General features: G+C 43.1%; 1 protein-coding gene across 1 annotated transcript in view; it reads left to right on the top strand.

The window, feature by feature from the left end:
- The window catches only part of CFAP54 (cilia and flagella associated protein 54), a 528,182-nt gene that overhangs the window by 475,264 nt on the left and 26,753 nt on the right, over positions 1 to 26,165 (top strand). The window contains exons 64-66 of the mRNA XM_068273664.1: positions 7,723 to 7,864; positions 10,176 to 10,328; positions 15,363 to 15,571. Coding sequence (XP_068129765.1) covers positions 7,723 to 7,864; positions 10,176 to 10,328; positions 15,363 to 15,571 — 504 coding nt within the window. The remainder of the gene's footprint in view (positions 1 to 7,722; positions 7,865 to 10,175; positions 10,329 to 15,362; positions 15,572 to 26,165) is intronic.

The following is a 26,165-nucleotide window of genomic DNA, read 5'->3' as shown; positions in this document are numbered from 1 at the left end:
ATAGCGCTTTTCTCCCTGGGGACTCAAAGCGCTGTGACCCTGCATTATGCAGTCTCAAAGGCTAGGGAAAAGAGGTGAGTTTTTAGCCTTTTTTTAAAGCTGTCCAGAGAGGGAGCCTCTCGTACTGATTGTGGAAGTGATTTCCATAGAGTAGGGGCTGCGTAGGAAAAGGCCCGAGCACCAAATGTTAAGTGTATCCTGGGAATAATCAGCTTCATCTTGTTGGCAGAGCGGAGGGTGCGTGGAGGGGCATAAAGTTCCAATAGATCCGCTATGTATTTGGGTCCCATATGGTGTAGAGCCTTGAATGTCAGCAGGCAGATCTTAAAATTGATTCTCCATTTTACTGGCAACCAGTGAAGAGTTTGCAGTACTGGGGTGATGTGTGAGCTGCGGGGGGCATTGGCTAGGAGTCTGGCTGCAGCATACTGTACTAGCTGTAAGGGGCGCAGAACCTTTTCTGTAGATCCGATGAACAGGGCGTTGCAGTAGTCTAGGCGGGAGGGTACAAATGCATGAACCAGGGCAGGTAGGTCTTCAGCTGGGATAAGGTGTTTGATTTTCGCTATATTTCTTAGATGGAAGAAGGAAGACTTGACGACAGCTGATACCTGCTGTTTGAGTTTTAGATTTCCATCCAGGATCACCCCAAGGTTTCGCACAGAGTCTTTATACTGTACAGTATCTCCCCCAATTGCTAGTTTGAGGTGGTGAGCGTTTTGAACTTTATCCATCATGTGTGGACCACCTACCACCAACACCTCTGTTTTGTCAGAGTTCAGCCTCAGCCAGCTGGTGTTCATCCAATTTTGTAAATCCACTAGACACGCATTTATGGATGCTGATGGGTCTTGGGTGCCAGGCTTGAAGGACAGATACAGTTGTGTGTCATCTGCATAACAATGGTATCCCTAGGCCATAGTTCTGGATTATTTTGCCCAGTGGGAGCATGTAGACTGCAAAGAGTAATGGTGATAGTACAGAACCCTGTGGAACTCCATAGGGAAGTGGCACTGGATTAGAGTAGTGTGTGCCCAGACATACTTGCTGTGTCCTGCCAGATAGGAAGGTCTGAAACCAGTTAAGAACAGTACCCCTTAGGCCACAGTAATTCTTCAGTCGCTGGATTAGTATTTCATGATCCACAGTATCAAATGCTGCAGACAAGTCAAGAAGAATCAAAATTGAGCAATCACCCTTGTCCCTTGCAGTAAGTAGATCATTTATTACTCGGACTAATGCTGTTTCAGTGCTGTGCCTTTTCCTGAATCCTGACTGAAAAGTATCAAAGATGTTGTTATCTGTAAGCCTGGCTTCCAGCTGGTTGGCGACTACTTTCTCGATAACTTTTGATAGGAATGGTAAGTTCGCAACAGGTCTGTAGTTGGTTACAGAATCAGGATCTAGTGATGGTTTTTTCAAGAGGGGTTTTATGATTGCTTTCTTTAGTTCTTCTGGGAAAAGTCCACTTTGCAAGGAGCACTGAGTGATTTTGTGAAGTGCTGGCCTGATCAGCTCTGGGCACTGCATTAAGAAACCAGTTGGGCCAGGATCCAGGTCGCAGGTAGTGGGGCGGAGACTTTGAATGAGAATTCCAAAATCTTCTTCACTCAGAGTGTCAAAGACTTGCCATGGTGGTACGGTAGTAGGCAGATGCAAAGTCCAGTGGTCAATTGATGTTGGTGTAATGCTGGCACGGATGGTAGACACCTTGTTTGTGAAGAAGGCAGAGAATTCTTCACACCTTTCCCTGGAGAATGTGGTTGGGGCTTTTAGGCAGGAAGGATTGCAGAGTGATTCCACTGTGTGGAAGAGTTGACCAGCTCTGTTGTTGGCTGTAGATATTTTGTGCGAGATAAAGTCTGATTTTTTCTTGGTTATTGCTTGTTGGTATTGTCTGAGGTGTTGAATTAGGCTAGATCTGTGCTCCTCAGACCCTGATTTACGCCACTGTCTTTCAAGTCTGCGCCCTTTCTTTTTTAGATCCATGATGGTTTTGTCAAACTAGTTAGCTTTCTGCTTTTTGGTTGCTGATTTGGTGCACCATGGGGCAATACTGTCAAGTGTTTCATATATCGTGTTGTTGTACTGGGTTACTAGAGTGTTTGGGTCCATTTGACTGTGGAGCAGATTTGTAAAATCCAGGTTGGCAGTTATCCTCTCCGGTGTTCATTTATTCAGGAGACGGATTTTGATTGTTTCTTTAGGGAGCTGCTTGATAGGGTGATGTTCAATAGTAAACTGTATTATGTGATGGTCTGACCACACCACTGGGGTTACTGTTATGTTACTAATGTCCATTCCAAGGTGGAACAGTAAGTCTAACGTATGCCCTCCTCTGTGGGTAGCAGATTTTACAACTTGTGTGAAGCCTAGTCCACCCATGAGATTTATTAGTTCATTTGCATTTTGTGATTGAGTGTCATCAGCCCAGACGTTGAAGTCACCAAGGATGATCCATCTCGGATACGACATAGTTAGCATTGCCAGAAGTTCTGAGAATTCCTGTAGATGTTTATAGCATGTAATAAAAATAATAATCCCTGTAGTTAAATGTGTATAATTAAAAGTGTACATGAAATGATATAATGAGATAAACATGTTTACATACAGTCTGAAACCTACATAAAACTAGTCTGTCTTCCTTTTTTTTTTATTTTCCGTTTTCTCACTGTAGAAGTTAGAATTTCAGGGCTTTGAATGACAGATGTTCTCCAGTCAGACTTCAGTCAGCCTGCAGCTGTATCTCTAACAGATAACTAAAGTAATTACAGGCTATAAAACATGCATGTCAGAGAGACAATTCTGAGTTAAGGGAATTGATAAAACAGGTCAATAGTTTAAGAAGAGGGTTGTAAAACATCTAAAATTGTCATCATCTAACAAAAGCAAAACTTGAATGTTCTGTTTTTAGCTTTCAAACACAAAATTAGGACATCAGTTTATGTTCAGTTAAGGTTTGTCTTAACCCCTTGCTTTTTGTCCCCTTGTTCTGGACCTGAAGTGGTTAAGCTGCATCGAGTTAGGGGAAAGACATTGGTTTTCCAGTGAATTCTAAGTAAGGTGTTGCTTATGTGAACAGTCAGATAAATACATTTGAAAAGACAGTCAGGGTTGAGAAAGCAGCAGAGCTGAGCTAGACAAGAGGCTCTCCCGGGAGCTGGCAAGAAAGATTGTCTGATGTGAAGACATCTGCTCAGTTTTTAACCATGGTACCACACGCTTATATGGATTTATGTTATAAAAGGCACACGTGCAAGGTCTAATATAGCTTCTCTTCTCATGCATAGATTTACTATAATGTATTTTTAAATTCCCCGAGTCCTTGAAAGCCATTCAAGAACCTTTGTAGAGCTGAAGAACACTTTTTTTTCCATTTTTTTATTTATTTTTTATTAGAAAGACGTGTCTTTGAGGTATTTGTCTTCTGGCTGTATAAGTAGCATCTGTTTCTGCGCAGGGACTCCTGGAAATTTTATGATCAGAGCAGATTTTATGGGTTGGCATAATATTCTATAATCAGATTTGTGAACATTACAGTGTGAAACCAGTTTTGCTTTTCACCGTGTCTAGAAGTTATTTAGTGCTGTAGTATGCTAGGAATGGGAACATTTGTCACTGGAAGGATTTTCCTCTGCAATGTATTCTGTCTAACCTGATAGATAGCTAAAGGAAATAGCCTGTTTACCACTTCTACAGCACTGCATGGGCTCTAGTGCTGTCTTCGTCTCGCATCTATTTACAAGTCATAACACCTATTAAGGGTTCCTATTAAACTTGGTGCTTTTTTGCTAAGTTGACCTTTCAGTAAAATGTCAACTAATACAGCACTCTACAATTAAGATGAAAAAAAGCAAAAAGCTTGTTTTCAATTGCCTTATTTGTACACTTTGGGTTCCCCTTTCCACCTGGCTAACATCTGAATGCTACAGAAGCACAGATGGGCATAGCACTGGGCACTGTGCCAATGAGGATTTCACTGGCCTTTCCGACTCTAGTGAGAATTACAAGTTATTATGAGCACAGATGTGAGAGATGCCTTTAAAAGTATGGATTTTAGAACTTGTTTGTGCAGAGAGAAAACTGCAGGGGAATTTTATTTTTAAGACCTATAAACACTTTCCTCGGTTTAATGTACCATACATCTGCTTCCTCAGCACCTGCATATATAGCTCATGTTCGCAGGAATAAATAAAACATGCTGGTCATGTGCCTGTTTCCAAAACCTTTTTTTAGATGAGCTCAGTGTCCTTGATAGGGGTGCTCAAAGAGATGTAAAGAATTTTAATTTGATGCAAATTTGGTGCAAATGTATGCAGCTTGGACTGATAAAATGCAGCAGCAGTCACATTTGGTTAGTCATATTTTAGCTGCATAAAATTCCATGCAAATTGTACACACTTGGAACTATCAGCATCTCAATGACCATTCCTAGTCCTTGATTACCCGTCCTTATAGGCTGCTCGTTTACTCAATCTCCACCTATTTGGGCATTGTGTGTGGTGGAACAGAGGTTAAGTAAGGTCAGGGTCATTTCTCTGCTCAAGGGACATTTCTCAAAAAAAACAAAGGGCATGCTATCCATGTAAATCAAGGGGGGGGGGGGGAAATCCTACCCTGCTGTTTCAGCTGATAAGCTAGTTTGGTGTCAGAAAATATATCATAGGGGATATCTACAGCATTTTTCAGACACCTGCAGGATGTCATTAAAAATAATATCTAAAACACAGGATACTGGATGTCAATCTGATCATTTTGAGAGTGGTGCAGTCTCATTTCCATTACCTGAGATGCCCTGTAACTACTACATTTTGCATTGAACATGAAATCTATAAAGAATGTGAAGATATGTTTTTAACATGGAATTACAATCAGAATCTGACCTCTGTTTCAATAGACCATTAGACCACACCATTATAACTTCTAAGAACAAACTTTCAGTTTAAAATAGTGCCTAAAAGTATTGTAAGTTTGCTTTCATTGGGCATAGAGACGGCAGTGTGAGTGGCCTGAGGCGGCGAGTGTGCAGCGTGGACGGCGCTAGCGGTGGGTATGTGCGGCGATTCGCTTGTGTATGCCGGTTTCTGGTACCAGTGGTCTCTGGTCATGAAAGGGGCAGAGGCCGCTGGTAATGAAGGGGTTAATATAGATTACTTTTACAGCCAGCCATTTGTTATATAGTTTATATAATGTCAGTTGATTGTAGTAGATTTTATGCTTCATGCACAGGTTGACTTTAAGCTAGCTCGTCACTACCATAAAATGCTACTTAGCTTTTTAGGTAAACACTTACATTTACATTTTTGCCATGCAGTAGCCTATTATTGGAACCATGAGACCTCATTTTGTTTCTGGGAATGTGCTCCACAGAAAGTCAAGCAGGCTACTGTTTTGAAAAAAAAACAAAAAACAATGATAATATAAACCTAAAATTTCCTTGGTGTTTTTACAGTTGGCCTTTCCCTTTGGGATATAAATCGCTTATATGAGAGATGGTTATGTGAATTGATTGCAAGCATATAGGAATAATTCTAAAGTCTTACTGAGTTTATACAGGCTAATTATATGAACTTTGTTTAATTTGATTTTTATCCTCATGCATATGCAATATTTTAATGTTATCAATGTGTTTTATATTGTAAATGCAATGATTTAAATAAAGGTTATTATTCTTAGAGATGTAAAAATATACTAACAATTTATGCAAGTTTGCCACTAAAAGTCCCTGGTTTTCTAGAAGTGGATTCCTCCATCCTTCTGGGTATGTGATAATACAGTACTAGTAAATCATGCTGGGACGTGCATGATTCAGCTTGCTTTCTACAAAGCTACACTGTGGCGGTCACTGAGGGGCAATGGTCATATAACAAGTGTAATTACCATGATTCTTTTATAACACTGCATCCAAGATGATCTCCCACCCACCCATTGCAAGTATGGCCCCCATGACATCCATGGAAAAGACCTCTGTATATCCATGTATCCCCCATATAGTAGTGTCCCTGAGCATAGCTATGTCTTTAACAGTAATGCTACGTGCCCCCCCGGTATGATCATGTCTAGTGTTGATGTTCAAATTCGGGACCACATGGTTCGGCACCTGAACACATGCATTCTGCATAATTTCAGCACTGAACTTTCAGCTTGGAAGGAGATGGTATCAGAGAAATGCAACCCATTCTGCTGTGCATTACTTAAAGAGGAACTCGACTGAAAATAATGTAATAAAAAAAGTGCTTCATTTTTACAATAATTATGTATAAATGATTTAGTCAGTGTTTGCCCATTGTAAAATATTTTAAATCCCTGATTTATATTCTGACATTTATCACATGGTGACATTTTTACTCCTGGCAAGTGATGTAGCTGCTGCTTGCTGTTTTGGCAGTTGTAAACAGCTGTAAACAGCTATTTCCCACAATACAACAGGGTTCACAGACAGGAAACTGCCAAGAGTACGTACTTAGAATTTGTTTTGTGGGAGGGGTTTCACCACAATATCAGCTATACAGCGCCCCCTGATGGTCTGTTTGTGAAAAGGAATAGATTTCTCATGTAAAAGGGGGTATCAGCTACTGACTGGGATAAAGTTCAATTCTTGGTGGGAGTTTCTCTTTAAAGGGCCACTGAAGAAAGAGGGATATGGATGCTGCCTTATTTATTTCCTTTTAAGCAATACCAGTTGCCTGGCTATCCTGCTGATCCTCTTCCTTTAATAGTTTTAGCCACGGACCCTGAACAAGCATGCAGCATATCAGGTGTTTCTGACATTATTGTCCGAGCTGAAAGATTAGCTTCATGCTTGTTTCTAACATTATTCAGACACTACTGCATCCTAATAGACCAACAGGACTGCCAGGCAACCAATTTGTATAAAAGGAAATACATATGGCAGTATCTATATATTTCTCACTTCAGTTGTCCTTTCAATGGTGCTTAATGCATGTGTTTGAGTGCCCAACCATGTGGTCCTACATTTATACACCAACATTAGCTATGTCCAATCTGTGAATAACCATTTCCTGTGTATAAGCATATCCTCCTAGTATAGTTATGTTCCTCTTATTAAGGCCATGCCTGCCAGTAAAGCCATGCAGAACTATGCATGAAGCAGGTTTTGTATAATTACCTATCTTGGTATTACCTACCTTGGGATGTTCCCTTCTCCTCATGTTTTCATTTTTGTAGCTGGCGCAATAATTGTAATGCTGGATTTTATGTAGCCTTTTCCTGGAAAACATAGAGTATTGTTTTAGGTCTAACGAAACATAACTGAAAGCATCGGTGATATTTACAGTTACAATGATCTTGGTAATTAACCAGAGGAAATATGATGAGACTGTACACAGCATGTGTTCTATAAAAAGACAGCGAAGGTGTCTTGACTTAAAACGGCAGTGATGAGAAGTAATGTGAAATTATAACAGCTATGGCTAACAAGGGACTCGAGTTACAGTCCCTGTCAGGAGAAAGATATTACCTTTCTTACACACCGCTGGCAAATTGCTCTAGGCAGGAAAGTTCAGAAGCACTGTGAAATCTTAGCCTCCCCCAGAAAGAACATTAACAAACAGAAAATTACCTGTCGGTAGGAATGTCTCACAGTGAACCTCCTCTGTAAAGTAATTACTTCTTTAAGTTGATACAGTAAAGTTAGTGCACATTTACTGTTACCAGCAGAGGCCTTGTAACTTTGTGTTGATGTTTTGTGTATTTTTGCAGGTGGGTGAAGCAATGCTGGCATATAAGCAGTTAATTGGGGAGAGAAATGTCGCCGTGCAGACTATTAGCGCCACCGTGCATCAGCATATTCCATCATTTGCCTGTATGGATCTCCTAGCAACTCACAAGGAATATTTGCCAGGTATGTTTATGGATTTAATAAGGTGATGGGAAGTGGAAAATACCAAAACACTTGATTGGGTTTTTATTTTTCAGAAAAATGTGTAAGCTGAATTATGATCACTTGCCATTCCCGCAGACTTTTGTCTTTGTGTTAATGAAGGCCATATATGTTGTTTAAATCAGGGCCATCCTATATCACTGCTTATCTGTGACCTGAAATTATATTTCTAATTTCTAGCAAATAGATTGTTTGATACAATGCCACATCTAATTAAATTTGATCAAATGGATTTAAAATCACAAACACTCGGCCTTTACGGCTGATGGTCGCAGCTGCTCCAAAAAAATTCCACTGAAACAGTGGTGACCCCAATTCAGGGGTGGAAACATCTGTAAGAGGGTTGAGGAGGCGCCCGATATATTTGCACAGATTTGGTGTATTTCATATGTTGAAAAGCATTAATCTGCGTGGTGAATTCAAGCAGCTATCCTGGGCGCCTGTATGTCTGACATACAGGCGCCCAGGATAGCTGCTTGAATTCACCAGGCACAGTATTCGACCTGAAGATGCGGTTCTCACCACGAAACGCGTTGTCAGTTAAGTGCCCAATAAAGTCTACCTTTTACCAAATTGAATGGATGGATGGACTGCTTCTTTTGAGGTAGGACCTTCCATCTTTTATCATTGAGATTAATGCTTTTCAACATATGAAATACACCAAATCTGTGCAAATATATCTGGCGCCTCCTCAACCCTCTTACCAACACACATCATTTGCTCACTCCCAGCTAAAGCACTTACCTACCTTTATTTGGTCAGCAGGCGCCAGTCAGCCAATCTGGTGTACTGGCATACACTCTTTGCCTGCCATACCAAATCTAGCAGGAATTGCATAATTTAAATCAAATTACCAAGGGCTGACAAGCAGCTGATGGCACTAGAAGAATTATATAACATACTTCACTCCATAGAGTCCTGTTGAAGGCCTTCTCTCCTTCTAGCTCTGGATGCAGAGAAGGCCTTTGAAAGGGTCTATTGGGTTTTCTTGAGTGCAGTTCTGGTAACATTTGGAAATATTAGGACATCCCAACAAGCCATCATGGCCCTTTATACAACTCCAGCTACTTTGGTTAATGTTCTGGGTTTTTCTCTAGATAGTTTAATATTATAAATGGCACACACAAAGGGTGCCCCTCTCTCCCCTAATTTTTGTCCTCATCATGGAAACCCTCTCCGAATTGACCATTCAACCTCCCTAATCAAAAGTAGCTTTATTGTCTAAGACCTAAAATAAGTCTATTTGCAGACAATGTTCTATGGTCCATTTTAGATCCCTTAATCACCTTGAAATATGTCTCTGAGACTTGATCAGCATTTTCTAAAGACTTCCTATATAAGGTAAATGAGACTGAATCCCTACTGTTAGGCATCAATATTTGTAAGAAAAAGAAAACGTCTTAAATATCTGCTAACTTCCCCTACCCTTGGACCTTTTAAAGCCAGTCCCTACCTCAGTATAAGCATTCCTGCTTCTACTAAAGAACTGTATTTGGTAAACATTCCAGATCTTTTAAAGGTGGTCAAATCTGATCTAGCCCATTTAGCTCTCTTTGAGTGTTCCGTTTCTGGATAGAGCGGCATAAACAATTACGTTATTTCCTGAAGTATTGTATTACTTCAGAACTCTCCCCCCCCCCCCCCCCCCCCCATAGCTACCCTTTCCCAATTCTTCTGGGAATTAAAAACAATCTGGTGTCCCATTACTTATGAAAGAATAAAAAACATAAGCTCTCCTTTTCGATACTAACCACATCTAATTAAAAAAGGATGTTTCAGTCCTTCCAAACCCCTTGTGTTACTACTATGCATTCATTTTAGATATGTCACAATTTTGGTGGCCAGGCTATCCAGAAAAATACTGGGTACATTTAGAAAGGACTTTTGCTGATGGGTCTCTCCAAGACCCGCTTTATTCAACCAAGGCAGGCCTAACCCCCTTCCCCTAGTGAACTTGAAACTCTAATCCCAGTCACCCTAGCTGCTTGGGACTTTGTACGTAAGCTTTCACTGCAGGGTCAATAAGTAGTATATGTTAATCTCCCAGTCCATAACTGCGTCTCATGCTCCCTGTCACCTCCTCTCAACCAAAAAGATGGCTGCCCTCATGAAATCAAACATTTGCCTGTTCTTTTAAAACAGGGTGGATAAGAAATTATATTACCTATCTATTTTAATTAACATAACTAATGTAACTTAATGATAGTATGTTTGTTTAGGCTGAAGTTCCTCTTTAAGTAACTGTAGCGCTTTACATGTTTTTGATTCTTAGATGGTCAAAATATCACTGGAAAACAGGAAGAAGCTGCTGGGAGCCCAACAGTGGGAAATCTTTATAATCTTCCCATAGCAGAGCTGTCATGGGTTCACGTCATCCGTTATCATAATCATCTAATGAGAATGAAGAACCTTTTCACCCTGACTGGTAAATAATGTTTTAGCATTTGCCAAAGTACTGATTAAACAAAAAGGAAATTATATGAGGAGCTTCTAGTTGTCCATAAAAATTCTTATAAGAAATATACTACATGAAATGCAAGCTTACTGTATTTTGTATTTGACAACACTGTATATATTCAGGTCCTTCTCAAAAAATTAGCATATTGTGATAAAGTTCATTATTTTCTGTAATGTACTGATAAACATTAGACTTTCATATATTTTAGATTCATTACACACAACTGAAGTAGTTCAAGCCTTTTATTGTTTTAATATTGATGGTTGTGGCATACAGCTCATGAAAACCCAAAATTCCTATCTCAAAAAATTAGCATATCATGAAAAGGTTCTCTAAACGAGCTATTAACCTAATCATCTGAATCATCTAATTAACTCTAAACACCTGCAAAAGATTCCTGAGGCTTTTAAAAACTCCCAGCCTGGTTCATTACTCAAAACCGCAATCATGGGTAAGACTGCTGACCTGACTGCTGTCCAGAAGGCCATCATTGACATCCACAAGCAAGAGGGTAAGATACAGAAAGAAATTTCTGAACGAATAGGCTGTTCCCAGAGTGCTGTATCAAGGCACCTCAGTGGGAACGTAAAAGGGAAAGAGGCGCCCTGGTGTAATAAAAGCATCTAAAATAAGCTTAAAATCGAAAAGTGATATGAGTTAGCTTACCTCAATGACGAAACCTCTGTAGTTAATACAAGGGATTTCTATTAGCACAGGCAACGCGTTTCGTGGGTCTCAGCCCACTTCATCAGGCCAGTAAAAGTGCCAAATAGAAAAGATCATCTAGCATAGGGAACCTCTCTAATAAAAATCACTTGTATTAACTACAGAGGTTTCGTCATTGAGGTAAGCTACCTCATATCACTTTTCGATTTTAGATGCTTTTATTACACCAGGGCGCCTCTTTCCCTTTTACATGCTAAGTATACCCCTGAACACATCCTGTCCAAGGGGAGGTGGCAGACCACCAGACTCTGTCCCCCTTTTTCCACTAAGAGAGCGACCATCCTTCCGGTTCAGGCTAGGACCACCCCGAGTGGAGTTGGGTTTATTGTCTCCACCTGCTTCCTGTGGTTGGTTGTCCCCAGCAACCTCCCTCTGTGAGTAGTGCTTCTAATTTATTTTCTTTTATTGTTGTCATTGACATATTGCACTACTGGGCTCCCGTTTTTTGTCTCCTGTGACCTTTTCTACAGGGTGTTCATCCACCCCTACTACAATTACCTCAGTGGGAAGTCTGTGGGAAGGAAAAAGTGTGGCAGAAAATGCTGCACAACGAGAAGAGGTGACCGGACCCTGAGGAAGATTGTGGAGAAGGACCGATTCCAGACCTTGGGGGACCTGCGGAAGCAGTGGATTGAGTCTGGAGTAGAAACATCCAGAGCCACCGTGTACAGGCGTGTGCAGGAAATGGGCTACAGGTGCCGCATCCCCCAGGTCAAGCCACTTTTGAGCCAGAAACAGCGGCAGAAGCGCCTGACCTGGGCTACAGAGAAGCAGCACTGGACTGTTGCTCAGTGGTCCAAAGTACTTTTTTCGGATGAAAGCAACTTTTGCATGTCATTCGGAAATCAAGGTAACAGAGTCTGGAGGAAGACTGGGGAGAGGGAAATGCCAAAATGCCTGAAGTCCAGTGTCAAGTACAGGTCAGGCACTTCTGCCGCTGTTTCTGGTTCAAAAGTGGCTTGACCTGGGGAATGCGGCACCTGTAGCCCATTTCCTGTACACGCCGGTACACGGTGGCTCTGAATGTTTCTACTTCAGACTCAGTCCACTGCTTCCACAGGTCCCCCAAGGTCTGGAATCGGTCCATCTCTACAATCTTCCTCAGGGTCCAATCACCTCTTCTCGTTGTGCAGCGTTTTCTGTCACACTTTTTCCTTCCCACAGACTTCCCACTGAGGTGCCTTGATACAGCACTATGGGAACAGCCTATTCATTCAGAAATTTCTTTCTGTGTCTTACCCTCTTGCTTCAAAAGACAGCAAGCAATGGGCAGCGCTCACAGGCTGCAAGTGAAGTGAAAGCTCCAGAGATATGCCCAGCCCCTTGGGGCTAAATACACACCTTGAATACAAATCAGATGCAAATTATGTGCTAACACTAATCTAAATTCTAAAATTTGAATGCAAGCTGACACCCCTGGAGGCAGCTAGCCTGAAGTATACTTAAGTTTTGTACAGCAGAAGGAAATGGCAGCGCTTCCAAACAGACGCTGCACCTGAATTGACTACCTGCACAAGTATGCAGAGCTCAACTAACGGGCAGGTTACACACCTTGCATTCAAAACAGGTACAGTAAAGGGGGCGTTAGCTTCAGCATAAGTTGTGCACAAATTATCCCTAATAGACTCTCCTACGGAGGTGACGTGCCCCAACAGGAGAGAAACTAACCTCTAATCTAGCAGTGAAACATATCAAAAAGTGAAGCATGTTGAAACAATGAAAATTGTCCAAAAAAGAAAAAAAGGGTTAAAACCTCAAACTAATGTAACAGTGAAGCATATTCAGCAGTGAAACATATCCAACAGTGAACCCTAGCTAGTCTAAAATTAAAATCATAATCCTTACCTGGTGCAGCTAGCCATAAATGGTATACACATTTGTTCAAAAGACAGCAAGCAATGGGCAGCGCTCACAGGCTGCAAGTGAAGTGAAAGCTCCAGAGATATGCCCAGCCCCTTGGGGCTAAATACACACCTTGAATACAAATCAGATGCAAATTATGTGCTAACACTAATCTAAATTCTAAAATTTGAATGCAAGCTGACACCCCTGGAGGCAGCTAGCCTGAAGTATACTTAAGTTTTGTACAGCAGAAGGAAATGGCAGCGCTTCCAAACAGACGCTGCACCTGAATTGACTACCTGCACAAGTATGCAGAGCTCGACTAACGGGCAGGTTACACACCTTGCATTCAAAACAGGTACAGTAAAGGGGGTGTTAGCTTCAGCATAAGTTGTGCACAAATTATCCCTAATAGACTCTCCTACGGCGGTGACGTGCCCCAACAGGAGAGAAACTAACCACTAATCTAGCAGTGAAACATATCAAAAAGTGAAGCATGTTGAAACAATGAAAATTGTCCAAAAAAGAAAAAAAGGGTTAAAACCTCAAACTAATGTAAGCTGCACCAGGTAAGGATTATGATTTTAATTTTAGACTAGCTAGGGTTCACTGTTGGATATGTTTCACTGCTGAATATGCTTCACTGTTACATTTGTTTGAGGTTTTAACCCTTTTTTTTCTTTTTTGGACAATTTTCATTGTTTCAACATGCTTCACTTTTTGATAATAATTTTGATAGTACTTTTTCACCTACATTCCGGTATTTTTTCAATTGCAGTGCGGAAAAGTTATACAAAATAGAAGATGAAAAAATTGTCTCCTAGGAGAAAACTCAAGATAAAAAGTTAATACCAAATGGGCCAGGGGCCCATATGCAATTTACTTTTTCTTACTTGAGTAAGCGCCTAGGAGATAATTTTCATCTTCTCTTTAAAGGGAAGGTCCAAGCAAAATAAAAAAAATTAGTTTCACTTACCTGGGGCTTCTACCAGCCCCATGCAGCCATCCTGTGCCCTCGTAGTCACTCACTGCTGCTGCAGTCCCCCACTGGCAGCTTGCCGACCTCAGAGGTCGGCGGGCCGCATTGCGTACAGTTTTACGCATTCCCGCTAGTGCAGGTACATTAACACATACATTTTTACGTGTTACCGGTTCAATGCGTAAAAATGTACGCATTGAACCAGTAACGCGTAAAAATGTATGTGTTAATGTACCTGCACTAGTGGGAACGCGTAAAAATGTACGCAATGTGGCCCGCCGACCTCCGAGGTCGGCAAGCTGCCAGCGGGGGACTGGAGCAGCAGCGAGTGACTAGGAGGGCACAGGATGGCTGCATGGGGCTGGTAGAAGCCTCAGGTAGGTGAAACTCATTTTTCTATTTTGCTTGGACCTTCCCTTTAAACTAGCTTTTCAGCATTTTACAATTGAAAAAGTACCCAAAAGTTGGTAAAAAAAAAAGTACTATCAAATTTATTCTGAATATTTCATTGCTTGCTGGTGGCTTGACAGACATTTCATGACAAGTTGTTAAAATATTACCTAGGTGTAAACTCAGGAGAAAAAGTGAATTGTATATGGGCCAGGGAGAGAAAGCAGGTAGTTAGGTCTGTTTTAGCCACTTTAATTTAAAGGGTGTATAGTGTACAGAACTGTTATTTGTAGGATGTATTGTGTGGCTTTAAAAACCGTATTGCCAGCTACTGAGAAACCTGTCAGCTATTTCCTAGGATGTATTCTAATTATCACTCTTTACATCTGGACACACATTCAACTTATGCACGTTTGTGACACATTTGTGCTCTTGGTCGGTTTTACACTTGATTTTTGCGTTATGGTGCGGTGCCATGCTCCTGTCACATCCCACCGCAATGCAGAAAAAAGACAATCATATGACAGAGTGTTCCAGCAGGTTCATATGCAAAGGGCTGCCCCCTGTTCATGGGCGTACTCCCTGTTGGGCAGGAAGTATGTCACTGGGATTCCCGTCGGTGCACGCCGCGACACACTGTGCTCTGGGGTTTTACACTTACTGCATTGCCCATAGACTTCCATTACCCCAAGCACCATGCATTAAGCGTGGTACTTGCGGTAACATGCTGCTGCCCTTGCGTCAGCTCGTGCACTGCAACGGTGCACAATAAGTGTGAAAGTCTCAATGGACTTTTATTGGCCCAAGACTTATGGCGACTAACCAGATTACCGACGAGGATATCTAATAAACAGAGGGGATGGAGAGGATGGTGCTGGAGGCCACGGACCTCATGGGGCTGGAGGAAGATCCAGGTAAGTATAAATAAGGCACATTGTACCAATCCAGGTACGCTTAAAGAGAAAAAGTGAATTAGATCGGGCCCACTATATCTTTAATATGTTTATGAGAACATTCTGATTTTATGATATTGACAAAATGAAAAAAATATGTATGTTTTGTAGGTTTTTCTGATAAAAATGATGAGAAGACTTCTGGTAACAAACTGTACACATCAGTTTTTGATAATGGGGTTGCAAGACGCTCTGCAGAGATGCACCTGTTCCTGAAGAAGTATCTCCATTCTTACTTGGCCTGCTGTGCGACTGACTTCCCTGCAGAACTGCACTGGGGACTGGAACAGAATATATCAGCATTTCACATTCCATCTAAGGTACTCTATATTATACATTAGGAAGTGCTGATTGATCAAGGTGGTGCAAACTATAGCACAGGTGGCAATAGAAACCAGCCAAGTTTCAGCTATAGCATGAAACAAGAATTCTGTCTGGTTGCTTTGGTCAGGTGCTCCAGTGTTCATTGCACCTCTCTTACCACACCACCCTGCACTGCCAATGCCTGGTTAACCCATATGCATTATATCAATCATTTGGGAAGCCTGCCTTTACACACATTAATGTCATTCCATTCTTAACCCATAGACTTAAATATGGAGCTGCCTCACCCTTTGTGGCTATAATAGTTTGTCATAGTGACATTTACATCACTACATAATCTGGGCCCTGGATACATGAAAGAAATGTTGCAGCTGCCTAGCAATCCCTGCAATATCAGATGCACAGATTCTAATAATCTAGTCATTCCTAGAGTCCACCTGAAAACTTTTGGTCACAGAGCCCTCTGTCATGCTGCTCCTACATTATGGAATGCCTTACCTCAGCAGATCAGGACAGCTCCATTCTGGATGTGTTTAAATCCAGACTGAAAACCCACCTGTTCAGTTTGGCATTTGCCAAAATATAACTTGATCATCTGTGTTAATACTTCATCCCACTACCAATTACTGAATCTGAGAGAACCTACAGTGGGATGCGAAAGTTTTGGCAACCTAGTTAACTGTCATGATTTTCCTGTATAAATCTTTGGTTGTTACGATAAAAAATGTCAGTTAAATATAGCATATTTAACACACACAGTGATATTTGAGAAGTGAAATTAAGTTTATTGGAGTTACAGAAAGTGTGCAATGATTGATTAAACAAAATTAGGCAGGTGCATACATTTGGGTACCCTAAAAAAGAAATGAAATCAATATTTAGTAGATCCTCCTTTTGCAGAAATTACAGCCTCTAAATGCTTCTTGTAGGTTCCAATGAGAGTCTGGATTCTGGTTGAAGGTATTTTGAACCATTCCTCTTTACAAAACATCTCTAGTTCATTAAGGTTTGATGGCTTCCGAGCATGGGCAGCTCTCTTTAACTCACCCACAGATTTTCAATTATATTCAGGTATGGGGACTGAGATGGCCATTCCAGAATATTGTACTTGTTCCTCTGCATGAATGCCTTAGTGGATTTTGAGCAGTGTTTAGGGTTTTTGTCTTGTTGAAAGATCCAGCCCCAGTGCAGCTTCAGCGTTGTCACTGATTCCTAGACATTGGTCTCCAGAATCTGCTGATACTGATTGGAAACCATTCATCCCTCAACTTTGACGAGATTCCCAGTCCCTGCACTGGCCACTAGAGATGTCGCGAACCTTCGATTTTCGGTTCGCGAACTTCCGCAGAAGGTTCGGTTCGCGGAAAAATTCGCGAACCGCAATAGACTTCAATGGGGAGGCGAACTTTGAAAAATAGAAAAAATTATGCTGGCCACAAAAGTGATGGAAAAGATGTTTCAAGGGGTCTAACACCTGGAGGGGGGCATGGCGGAGTGGGATACATGCCAAAAGTCCCGGTGAAAAATCTGGATATTACGCAAAGCAGCGTTTTAAGGGCAGAAATCACATTGAATGCTAAATTGCAGGCCTAACGTGCTTTCAAACATCTTGCATGTGTATACATCAAACAGGGAGTGTAATTAGAGTACTGCTTCACACTGACACACCAAACTCACTGTGTAATGCACCGCAAACAGCTGTTTGTGTAGTGACGGCCATGCTGGACTACTGCGCAACATGGCGTGATTGCTCTTCCTCACTCAGTGATGTCAGGTAATGTGTGACTTCCTTCTCAACTTTCCATGGCATTGTTAAAAAGCTTACGTTTTGTTTTTAATTTACATTTTCTACTTGCTGTGTACTTGTTCAGTACCGCTACAATGAGAATCCTGTGGAGGCGGGCAAGTCTGCCATTGTGACCCCGGGTAATGGCCGGGGAATGAGAGGTTTGAATCCGGTGTGGAGCCTGAGCAACGGCTACCACTACACATCCAAGGAGGGCAGCGGGCAGGCATGCACGCCCGCCCGCCCCGAGCTAGTGACCAAAAATAACAATACAGAAGGAGGACTTTCGAGGCCCTGCTGTGTATTTGAAATGAATGTACTTTAAATCCTTTAACGAGAACCAGTTATGGCGGGCAAAGATGACACCACATTCCTTTCACGAGAATCATATGGAGGCGGGCAAGTCTGTCGGGATAGAATCCGGTGTGGAGCCTGAGAAACGGCTACCACTACACATCCAAGGAGGGCAGCAGGTAGGCATGCACGCCCGCCCCGAGGTAGTGACCAAAAATAACAATACAGGACTCAGGAGGACCTTTTGCGGCCCTAATTGAAATGAACTAACTTTAAATCCTTTAACGGGAATCCGTTATGGAGGGCAAGTCTGCCATTGTCACCGCGGGGAATGAAGGTTGGATTCCGGCCCGAAGTGGGAGCCTGCTGAGACCCATGCTGTAGCTGCCCTGACCGTGCTTTGCCGACCAGGCATCTGTGGTCAGATGGACCCTTGAGCCAGCGGAAGACAAACCAAGTCGAAAGCATTTGCCAAGAATGTTTTACGGAGGGCAAGTTTTTTTGCCCTTTTTTTAAAATTTTTTGAAAATGATAGATGGTTGTATTTTTAAATTGTTTGAAAGTTTAGATGGTTGTATTTTTAAATTGTTTGAAAGTTTAGATGGTTGTATTTTTAAATTGTTTGAAAGTTTAGATGGTTGTATTTTTAAATTGTTTAAAAGTGTATCCATTCTTCCTCCCCCCAGCCACGAACAATACCATGGGAACGTGGAGCAGCAGAAGCCCCCTGTGACAGCTGCCACGGTTGTTCTCCGCTGCTTGTCTTTTGAGGGGTGCGTCTTTTCCTCAGGTGTTCTTGCCATAGCTGTTTGTGCCTTCTCTCCAGGTGCCTTCGTAAAGCACTTGTCCCTACGTGACAGTTGGCCTTTCCACGGCTCAATTTTTGCTGGCAGAGACAACAGATGGCTTTGCTCCGATCTGAGACACACACGTGAAAAAAATTCCAAACCACTGAGCCCCCCTGGGGTGATGGCGCTACGGTGGCATCAGCAGCAGCTGACGTTGAAGGGCATGTGTGCTCCCTGGCCATAGCTGGCGATACATGGCACCGGACACTGCCCCCAGCTGTTTCTGAGGACGAGCTCCCTCTGCTTCTATCATGGAGTCGTCTCCTCCTACTCCTCTCTGACCCCTCCTCTGAACTGTCCCCCTGGTCATCTCCTCTACCGGGAACATATGTGGTATCCGTATAATCGTCATCATAATCCTCCTGGCCAGCTGCGCTTTCCTCAGACACCTCCTCAAGTGCACCAACTTCAGGTGGTCCACCATCATCCCCATCCACACACGTTACGTCCATACTATCGCCACCTAACTCAGACGTATGAGGTGGTGTACCTGCGCCTTCTTGTTGTTGTTGCAGTAGTGGCTGGGAATCAGTGATTTCACCACCACCACCAAATAACTCCTGCGAAGTGTCAAATGCAGCGGATGTGGTGCTTGTTGTAGCGCTGGTGGCTGCGGGAGATGAGGTGTTCTGTGTTAAATACTCAATCACCTCCTCACGATTTTGGGAAGTGATGGCACGTGCCTTCTTCTGAGCACTGTATTTTGGGGCAGGTCCGCATGAAATCACAGCAACACCACCTCGCACAGCCACAGACCTGCCGGTGCCTGGTGGCCTTCCTCTGGGTCTGCCTCTACCTCTTCCTCTACCTAGTTTGTCCATTTTGTCCATCTCGGGGGTATGCTAGCTATATGCAGTGAGGTGGGTTCTCACTCAACACAACAGGTAGTTAGATGCAGTGAGGTGGCCAGGTGGGTTCACACTCAACACAACAGGTAGTTAGATGCAGTGAGCTGGGTTCACTCAACAGTAAAGGTACTTAAGATGCAGTGAGGTGGGTTCTCACTCAACACAACAGGTAGTTAGATGCAGTGAGGTGGCCAGGTGGGTTCACACTCAACACAACAGGTAATTAGATGCAGTGAGCTGGGTTCACTCAACAGTAAAGGTACTTAAGATGCAGTGAGGTGGGTTCTCACTCAACACAACAGGTAGTTAGATGCAGTGAGGTGGCCAGGTGGGTTCACACTCAACACAACAGGTAATTAGATGCAGTGAGCTGGGTTCACTCAACACAAGGCTAGGTATATGCAGTGATGAGGTGGGTTAAGTAAACACAACAGGTACTGGGTAGTTAGATGCAGTGAGCTGGGTTCACTCAACAGTAAAGGTACTTAAGATGCAGTGAGGTGGGTTCTCACTCAACACAACAGGTAGTTAGATGCAGTGAGGTGGCCAGGTGGGTTCACACTCAACACAACAGGTAGTTAGATGCAGTGAGCTGGGTTCACTCAACAGTAAAGGTACTTAAGATGCAGTGAGGTGGGTTCTCACTCAACACAACAGGTAGTTAGATGCAGTGAGGTGGCCAGGTGGGTTCACACTCAACACAACAGGTAGTTAGATGCAGTGAGCTGGGTTCACTCAACACAACGCTAGGTATATGCAGTGATGATGTGGGTTAAGTAAACACAACAGGTACTGGGTAGTTAGATGCAGTGAGCTGGGTTCACTGAACAGTATACAGTAAAGGTACTTAAGATGCAGTGAGGTGGGTTCTCACTCAACACAACAGGTAGTTAGACTTAGATGCAGTGAGCTGGGTTCACTCAACACAACGCTAGGTATATGCAGTGATGAGGTGGGTTAAGTAAACACAACAGGTACTGGGTAGTTAGATGCAGTGAGCTGGGTTCACTCAACACAAAGCTAGGTATATGCAGTGATGAGGTGGGTTAAGTAAACACAACAGGTACTGGGGTATATGCAGTACTGGGTAGTACAATGTGCAGCTCCCTGTCACACACACAGGCAGTCAGTCACTGAATGTGCTGGGCTGCTGGCAGTGGCACACACACTATCAATTAGCAAGGCTGTGCATGCAACAAAAGTGTCAGAAAAAAAAATGTACAGGTTGAGCTCTGAAAAGAGCTGTTGCTGGGTGCTTTAAAAGCAATATTAATCAGTCAGGAACAAGCAAAGCAGCCTAGAACCTAACTAATCTGTCCCTAAGAGAAAAAGTTTGCAGCAGCTGTCCCTTTCCTCTCTCTAGCAGGCACACGAGTGACTGTAATGGCCGCCGGAGGCTGCCTTATATAAGGGGGGGTGGGGCTCCAGGGCTTACTGTAGCCTGAATGGCTACAATGTGCCTGCTGACTGTGATGCAGAGGGTCAAAGTTGACCCTCATAGTGCATTATGGGGCGAATCGAACTTCCGGAAAAGTTCGCCTGGCGCAGGCGAACGCGAACCCCCAATGTTCGCCTGGAACCGTTCGCCGGCGAACCGTTCGGTACACCTCTACTGGCCACACAGCCCCACAGCATGATGGAACCACCACCATATTTTACTGTAGATAGCAGGTGTTTTTCTTGAAATGCTGTGTTCTTTTTCCTCCATGCATAACTCCCCTTGTTATGCCCAAATAACTCAATTTTAGTTTCATGAGTCCACAGCACCTTATTCCAAAATGAAGCTGACTTGTCCAAATGTGCTTTAGCATACCTCAAGCGGTGCTGTTTGTGCTGTGGTCAAAGAAAAGGCTTTCTCTGCATCATTCTTGCATACAGCATCTCCTTGTGTATCAAAAACAGAAGTTGGAGGAGCACTCATCCATAGGAAGGAACTAGTGTGTGCCCAAGCCTTGGATTCCTGTATCCTCAGAATCCTCAGTAGTCAATTGTAGAAACAAGGCTGGCACCACCATAGGTAGAAAAGTAAAAAATTAGCTCTTTATTAATCAGTCATTAAAATGACAGCATGGTCAAAAAATAACAGCATGGTCAAAAAATAAGGCTTTGGCGGCCAAAGCCTTATTTTTTGACCATGCTGTCATTTTAATGACTGATCAATAAAGAGCTAATTTTTTACTTTTCTACCTATGGTGGTGCCAGCCTCGTTTCTACAATTGAGCATCTCCTTGTGTAAAATGTGCGCCGAGTGGTTGAACGATGCACAGTGACTCCATCTGCAGCAAGATGATGTTGTAGGTCTTTGGTGCTGGTCTGTGGGTTGACTCTGACTGTTCTCACCATTTGTCGTTTCTGTCCGAGATTTTTCTTTTTATATTTCTTTTTTTTAATTTTCTTTTCAGTTCGCAAAACGTGAATGCGAACTTCTGTAAAAGTTTGCGAACCAGCGAACCGCAATAGACTTCAATGGGCAGGCGAACTTGAAAAACTACAAACACTGTTTCTGGCCACAAAAGTGATGGAAAATATGTTTCAAGGGGTCTAACACCTGGAGGGGGGTATGGCAGAGTATGATACATGCCAAAAGTCCCGGGGAAAATTATGGATTTCACACACAGCAGGGCTATAATCCCTAAAGGGCAGAAATCACATTGCATTCCTAAATTGGAGGCATAAAGTGCTTGAAAACATTTTTTGTGTGTATACATGGATCAGCAGGTAGTGTAAGTAGTGCACTGCTTCACACTGACAGACCAAACTCACTGTGTAATGCACCGCAAACAGTTGTTTGTGTAGTGATGGCCATGCTTGACTGGTGCGCATGATGGCAAGAGTGCAGGCGATGGCGGTTTTCAAGCCTATATGGTCGGGCTGAGGTAGCTCAATGACAGAACAACAGTGAATGTCAAGCTGATCGAATTTGGTCTGTCCACAGTGAAGCAACGACCTTATTATCTTGGGTGCGCCCCCAACACACTCATATAGGTCATTGCTTCATTGTGATACGCAAGCCCCTACACTGCAGCAAGGTAACGATCACGAAGGGAAATTGACACATGTACATGCCTTTTGTTTTGTCGTTGCAGCCGTAGTGCAGCCAGAAAAATTAGGCAGGCATGTACACACACCAGAAAAAATATTATTCTTTTTGTTAGCAGCCGCTGCTAGCAGCAGCCTTAAAAATTCAGGAATCCACCTGGAGTCCTGGACCCTGTTGGTGGTAGTGGAGAAGGCAGTCAAGCGGCCTGAAGGCAGAGATGCTGTGGGGGGACTGACTTAGTCTTGGGGCAGGCAGTAGCCCTCCGGGATCCATATCTCATTCATTTTGATAAAGGTGAGGTACTGAACACTTTTTTGACCTAGGCTGCACTGAAGGTCCTTTCTGACAGGACGCTTGAGGCAGGGCAACCCAGAAGTTGGATGGCAAATTGTGACAGCTCTGGCCACAGGTCAAGCCTGCACACCCAGTAGTCCCAGGGGTCCAGAGTGGGAGCCTGAGAAACGGCTGCCACCACAGTTCCAAGGAAGGACCCAATGTGCTGTATAAGTAATGTACCTGCCCTGACCGTGCTTTGCAGACCAGGCATCTGTGGTCAGATGGACCCTTGACCCAACGCTGTGTGCCAGAGATGACACCACTTGCCTTTCAACATCATGGTACAGTTTGGGTATCGCCTTTTTAGAAAATTAATTGCAGCCTGGTATCTTCCACTGCGGTGTCCCAATCGCCACACATTTTCGGAAGGCCTCAGAGTCCACCAGCTGGTATGGTAACAGCTGGTGAGCTAACAGTTCCGCTAAACCAGTTGTCAGACGCCTGTCAAGGGGGTGACTGGCAGACATTGGCTTCTTCCGCACAAAGATTTCCTTAATGGAAACCTGGCTGCTGTGGACAAAGGAGCAGGAACTGCTGGTATAATACAGTGTGCAGTCACACAGATGCAGTGAAAGGTATGCACTTACTGGTATATAAAACAGTTTGCAGTCACACAGATGCAGTGAAAGGTATGGGAATCGGGGTTCGATTTCGGTCCGGAATGGGAGCCTGAGAAACGGCTACCACCACACATCCAAGGAAGGCAGCAGACACGGCCCGCAAGTCCCGACTCAGGGAGGTAGTGACGAAAAATAACAATACATGAGGACTCTTTCGAGGCCCTGCTGACTGCTGTATAATAATGAGACAAATACACTTGAAATCCTTTAACGAGAATCTGTTATGGAGGGCAAGTCTGCCATCCATTCAAGTGAAAGGTATGCACTGACTGGTATAATACAATGTGCAGTCACACAGATGCAGTGAAAGGTATGCAGTGACTGGTATAATACAATGTGCAGTCACAGATGCAGTGAAAGGTATGCACTGCCTGGTTTATAAAACAGTGTGCAGTCACACAGATGCAGTGAAAGGTATGCACTGACTGGTATACACAGATGCAGTGAAAGGTATGTACTGACTGGTATATAAAACAGTGTGCAGTCATACAGATGCAGTAAAAGGTATGCAGTGACTGGTATAATACAGTGTGCAGTCACACAGATGCAGTGAAAGGTATGCACTGACTTTGCTGGGCCTGGCACAGTATAGCAAGGAAAATAATAAATAAGAAAGCAATGGTGCTTCATAAATTGGTTAATATCCCTGAACAATATAGGGTGGGGTCAACCTAAGTACTGGAATCAGATTAATTGAAGCAAAAAAGAAAGGTCCTCAGGCCACCATGATTATACCAATATACAAAAAGATTTATTGCAAAATAATTCATACAAAGCACAATCCCCTAGATGTAGCCCATAAATAAGTAACGATCCCTCCCCAAATTTAAAAACCAGCAGTATAGCAAGGGCCAGCTGCAACAGACAGGGCTGTATATAAGCAGTGTCAGTGGCGCACACAAAAAAAACACATCAAAAGAACATTAGCCGTGGTTTGCGCGAACAAGTTCGCTTGCAAACTGTTGTTCAGGCCATCTCTACTCATGAGCCCATGAACTGTCCCTAACTGCCATAGTGTATCAGTCAAGTTAACCTCCAATGATTTGTTCGGCTTTGGTTTACACTGAATCAGTTGCAGTGACCTGTAGCGCAACACACAACTGATTGCAGCAAAGGTAAAGGAAATTTTGATGTTATGGGTCAGTTTTTTTGGTCATTTTAACTGAAAGCTTTTTCACAATGCACAGCTGCATGCAATACATACAAAAACTCATGAAAATGCATAGTAACAGAATGGCAAGGTTAGAACAACTCATTGCTTTCAAGTCAACTCAAATGTATACATTTGTATGCACTTTCAGTCTAAACCAGTCCTAGCTGTATAGTTAGGTCCATAAATATTTGGACAACTTTTTTTTTCTAATTTTAGTTCAGTACATTACCACAATGAATTTTAAATAAACAACTCAGATGCAGTTGAAGTGCAGACGTTCAGCTTTAATTTAGTGGGTGAACAAAACAATTGCATAAAATGTGAGGCAACTAAATCGTTTTTTTAACACAATCCCTTTATTTCGGGGGCTTAAAGGAAACAAGAGCTCCTGTAAGAAAAAGTTTTATACATACCTGGTACTTCCTCCAGCCACATAAGCTCGGATCACTCCCACGCCGCCGTCCTCCGCTGTCTGCAGCTCCTGTACCGGGTCCCTTCACTTCAGCCAGTCGGGGCCAGTCTGAAGTAAGAGAATACTTCAGACTGGCCCCGACTGGCTGAAGTGAAGGGACCCGGTACAGGAGCTGCAGACAGCGGAGGGCGGCGGCGTGGGAGTGATCCGAGCTTATGGGGCTGGAGGAAGCCCCAGGTATGTATGAAACTTTTTATTTACAGGAGCTCTGGTACACTTTAAAGGTGTGAAGGGGTTTCTCTTCACCATGGAAATTATTCTGCGTTTATCCCACCACTGTTGTCTTCTGTGGACACCCAGGTATTTTTGCGTTGCTGAGTTCACCATTGCTTGCTTTCTTTTTCAGAGTGCGCTAAACTGTAGATTTTCCCACTGGTAATACTGTAGCTATTTCTTGGATGTTTTTTTCTGTTTTTGCAGCTTAAAGGACAACCGAAGTGAGCTGTATATGGAGGCTGCCATATTTATTTCCTTTTAAGCAATACCAGATGCCTGGCTGCCCTGCTGATCCTCTGCATCTGCTTGTTTCAGGGTTGTGATTCAGACACTCCTGCAGCCAAATAGATCACCAGGGCTGCCAGGCAACTGGTATTATTTAACAGGAAATAAATATGGCTGCCTCCATATAGCTCTTACTTCAGTTGTGCTGAAGAATAATAAAAAAAAAAGAGTTTCACTTACCTGGGGCTTCTGCCAGCCCCCATTAACTGCCCTGTGTCCCGGCGACATTACCAAATTATCTTCTGTTCCCCTGCCACGGCTCACCATCTTGTACTGTGCCTGCGCGTTAAGCTCCCAGCTACGCCAGCACTATGAGGATATGCAGCCAGGGCCCCGCAGGCACAGTGGACATTGACTTGCAAGTCATCGAGAACGAAAGTGGGCCATGATGGGGACCGGAGGATCATTTGGCAATGTTGTGGGCACAGGGCACCTGAAGGGGGCTGGCAGAAGATCTTCTTAGGTTCACTTTAAGGATGGCTTCTTTCACCTGCATGGAGAGCTCCTTTGACTGCATATTTTCTGTTTACAGCAAAATCTTCCAAATACAAGCACCACGCCTCAAATCAACTTCAGGCTTTTTATCTGCTTAATTGATAATGACATAATGACGAACCTGCCCACACCTGCCCACACCTGCCCATGTAATAGACTTTGAGTTAATTGTCCAATTAATTTTGCCCCCCTGAAAT

Source organism: Hyperolius riggenbachi, chromosome 3 (assembly GCF_040937935.1).
Source record: "Hyperolius riggenbachi isolate aHypRig1 chromosome 3, aHypRig1.pri, whole genome shotgun sequence".
NCBI lineage: Eukaryota > Metazoa > Chordata > Amphibia > Anura > Hyperoliidae > Hyperolius > Hyperolius riggenbachi.
The sequence above is the reverse complement of the archived record's forward strand: the minus strand, read 5'-3'. Positions and strand labels throughout refer to the sequence as shown.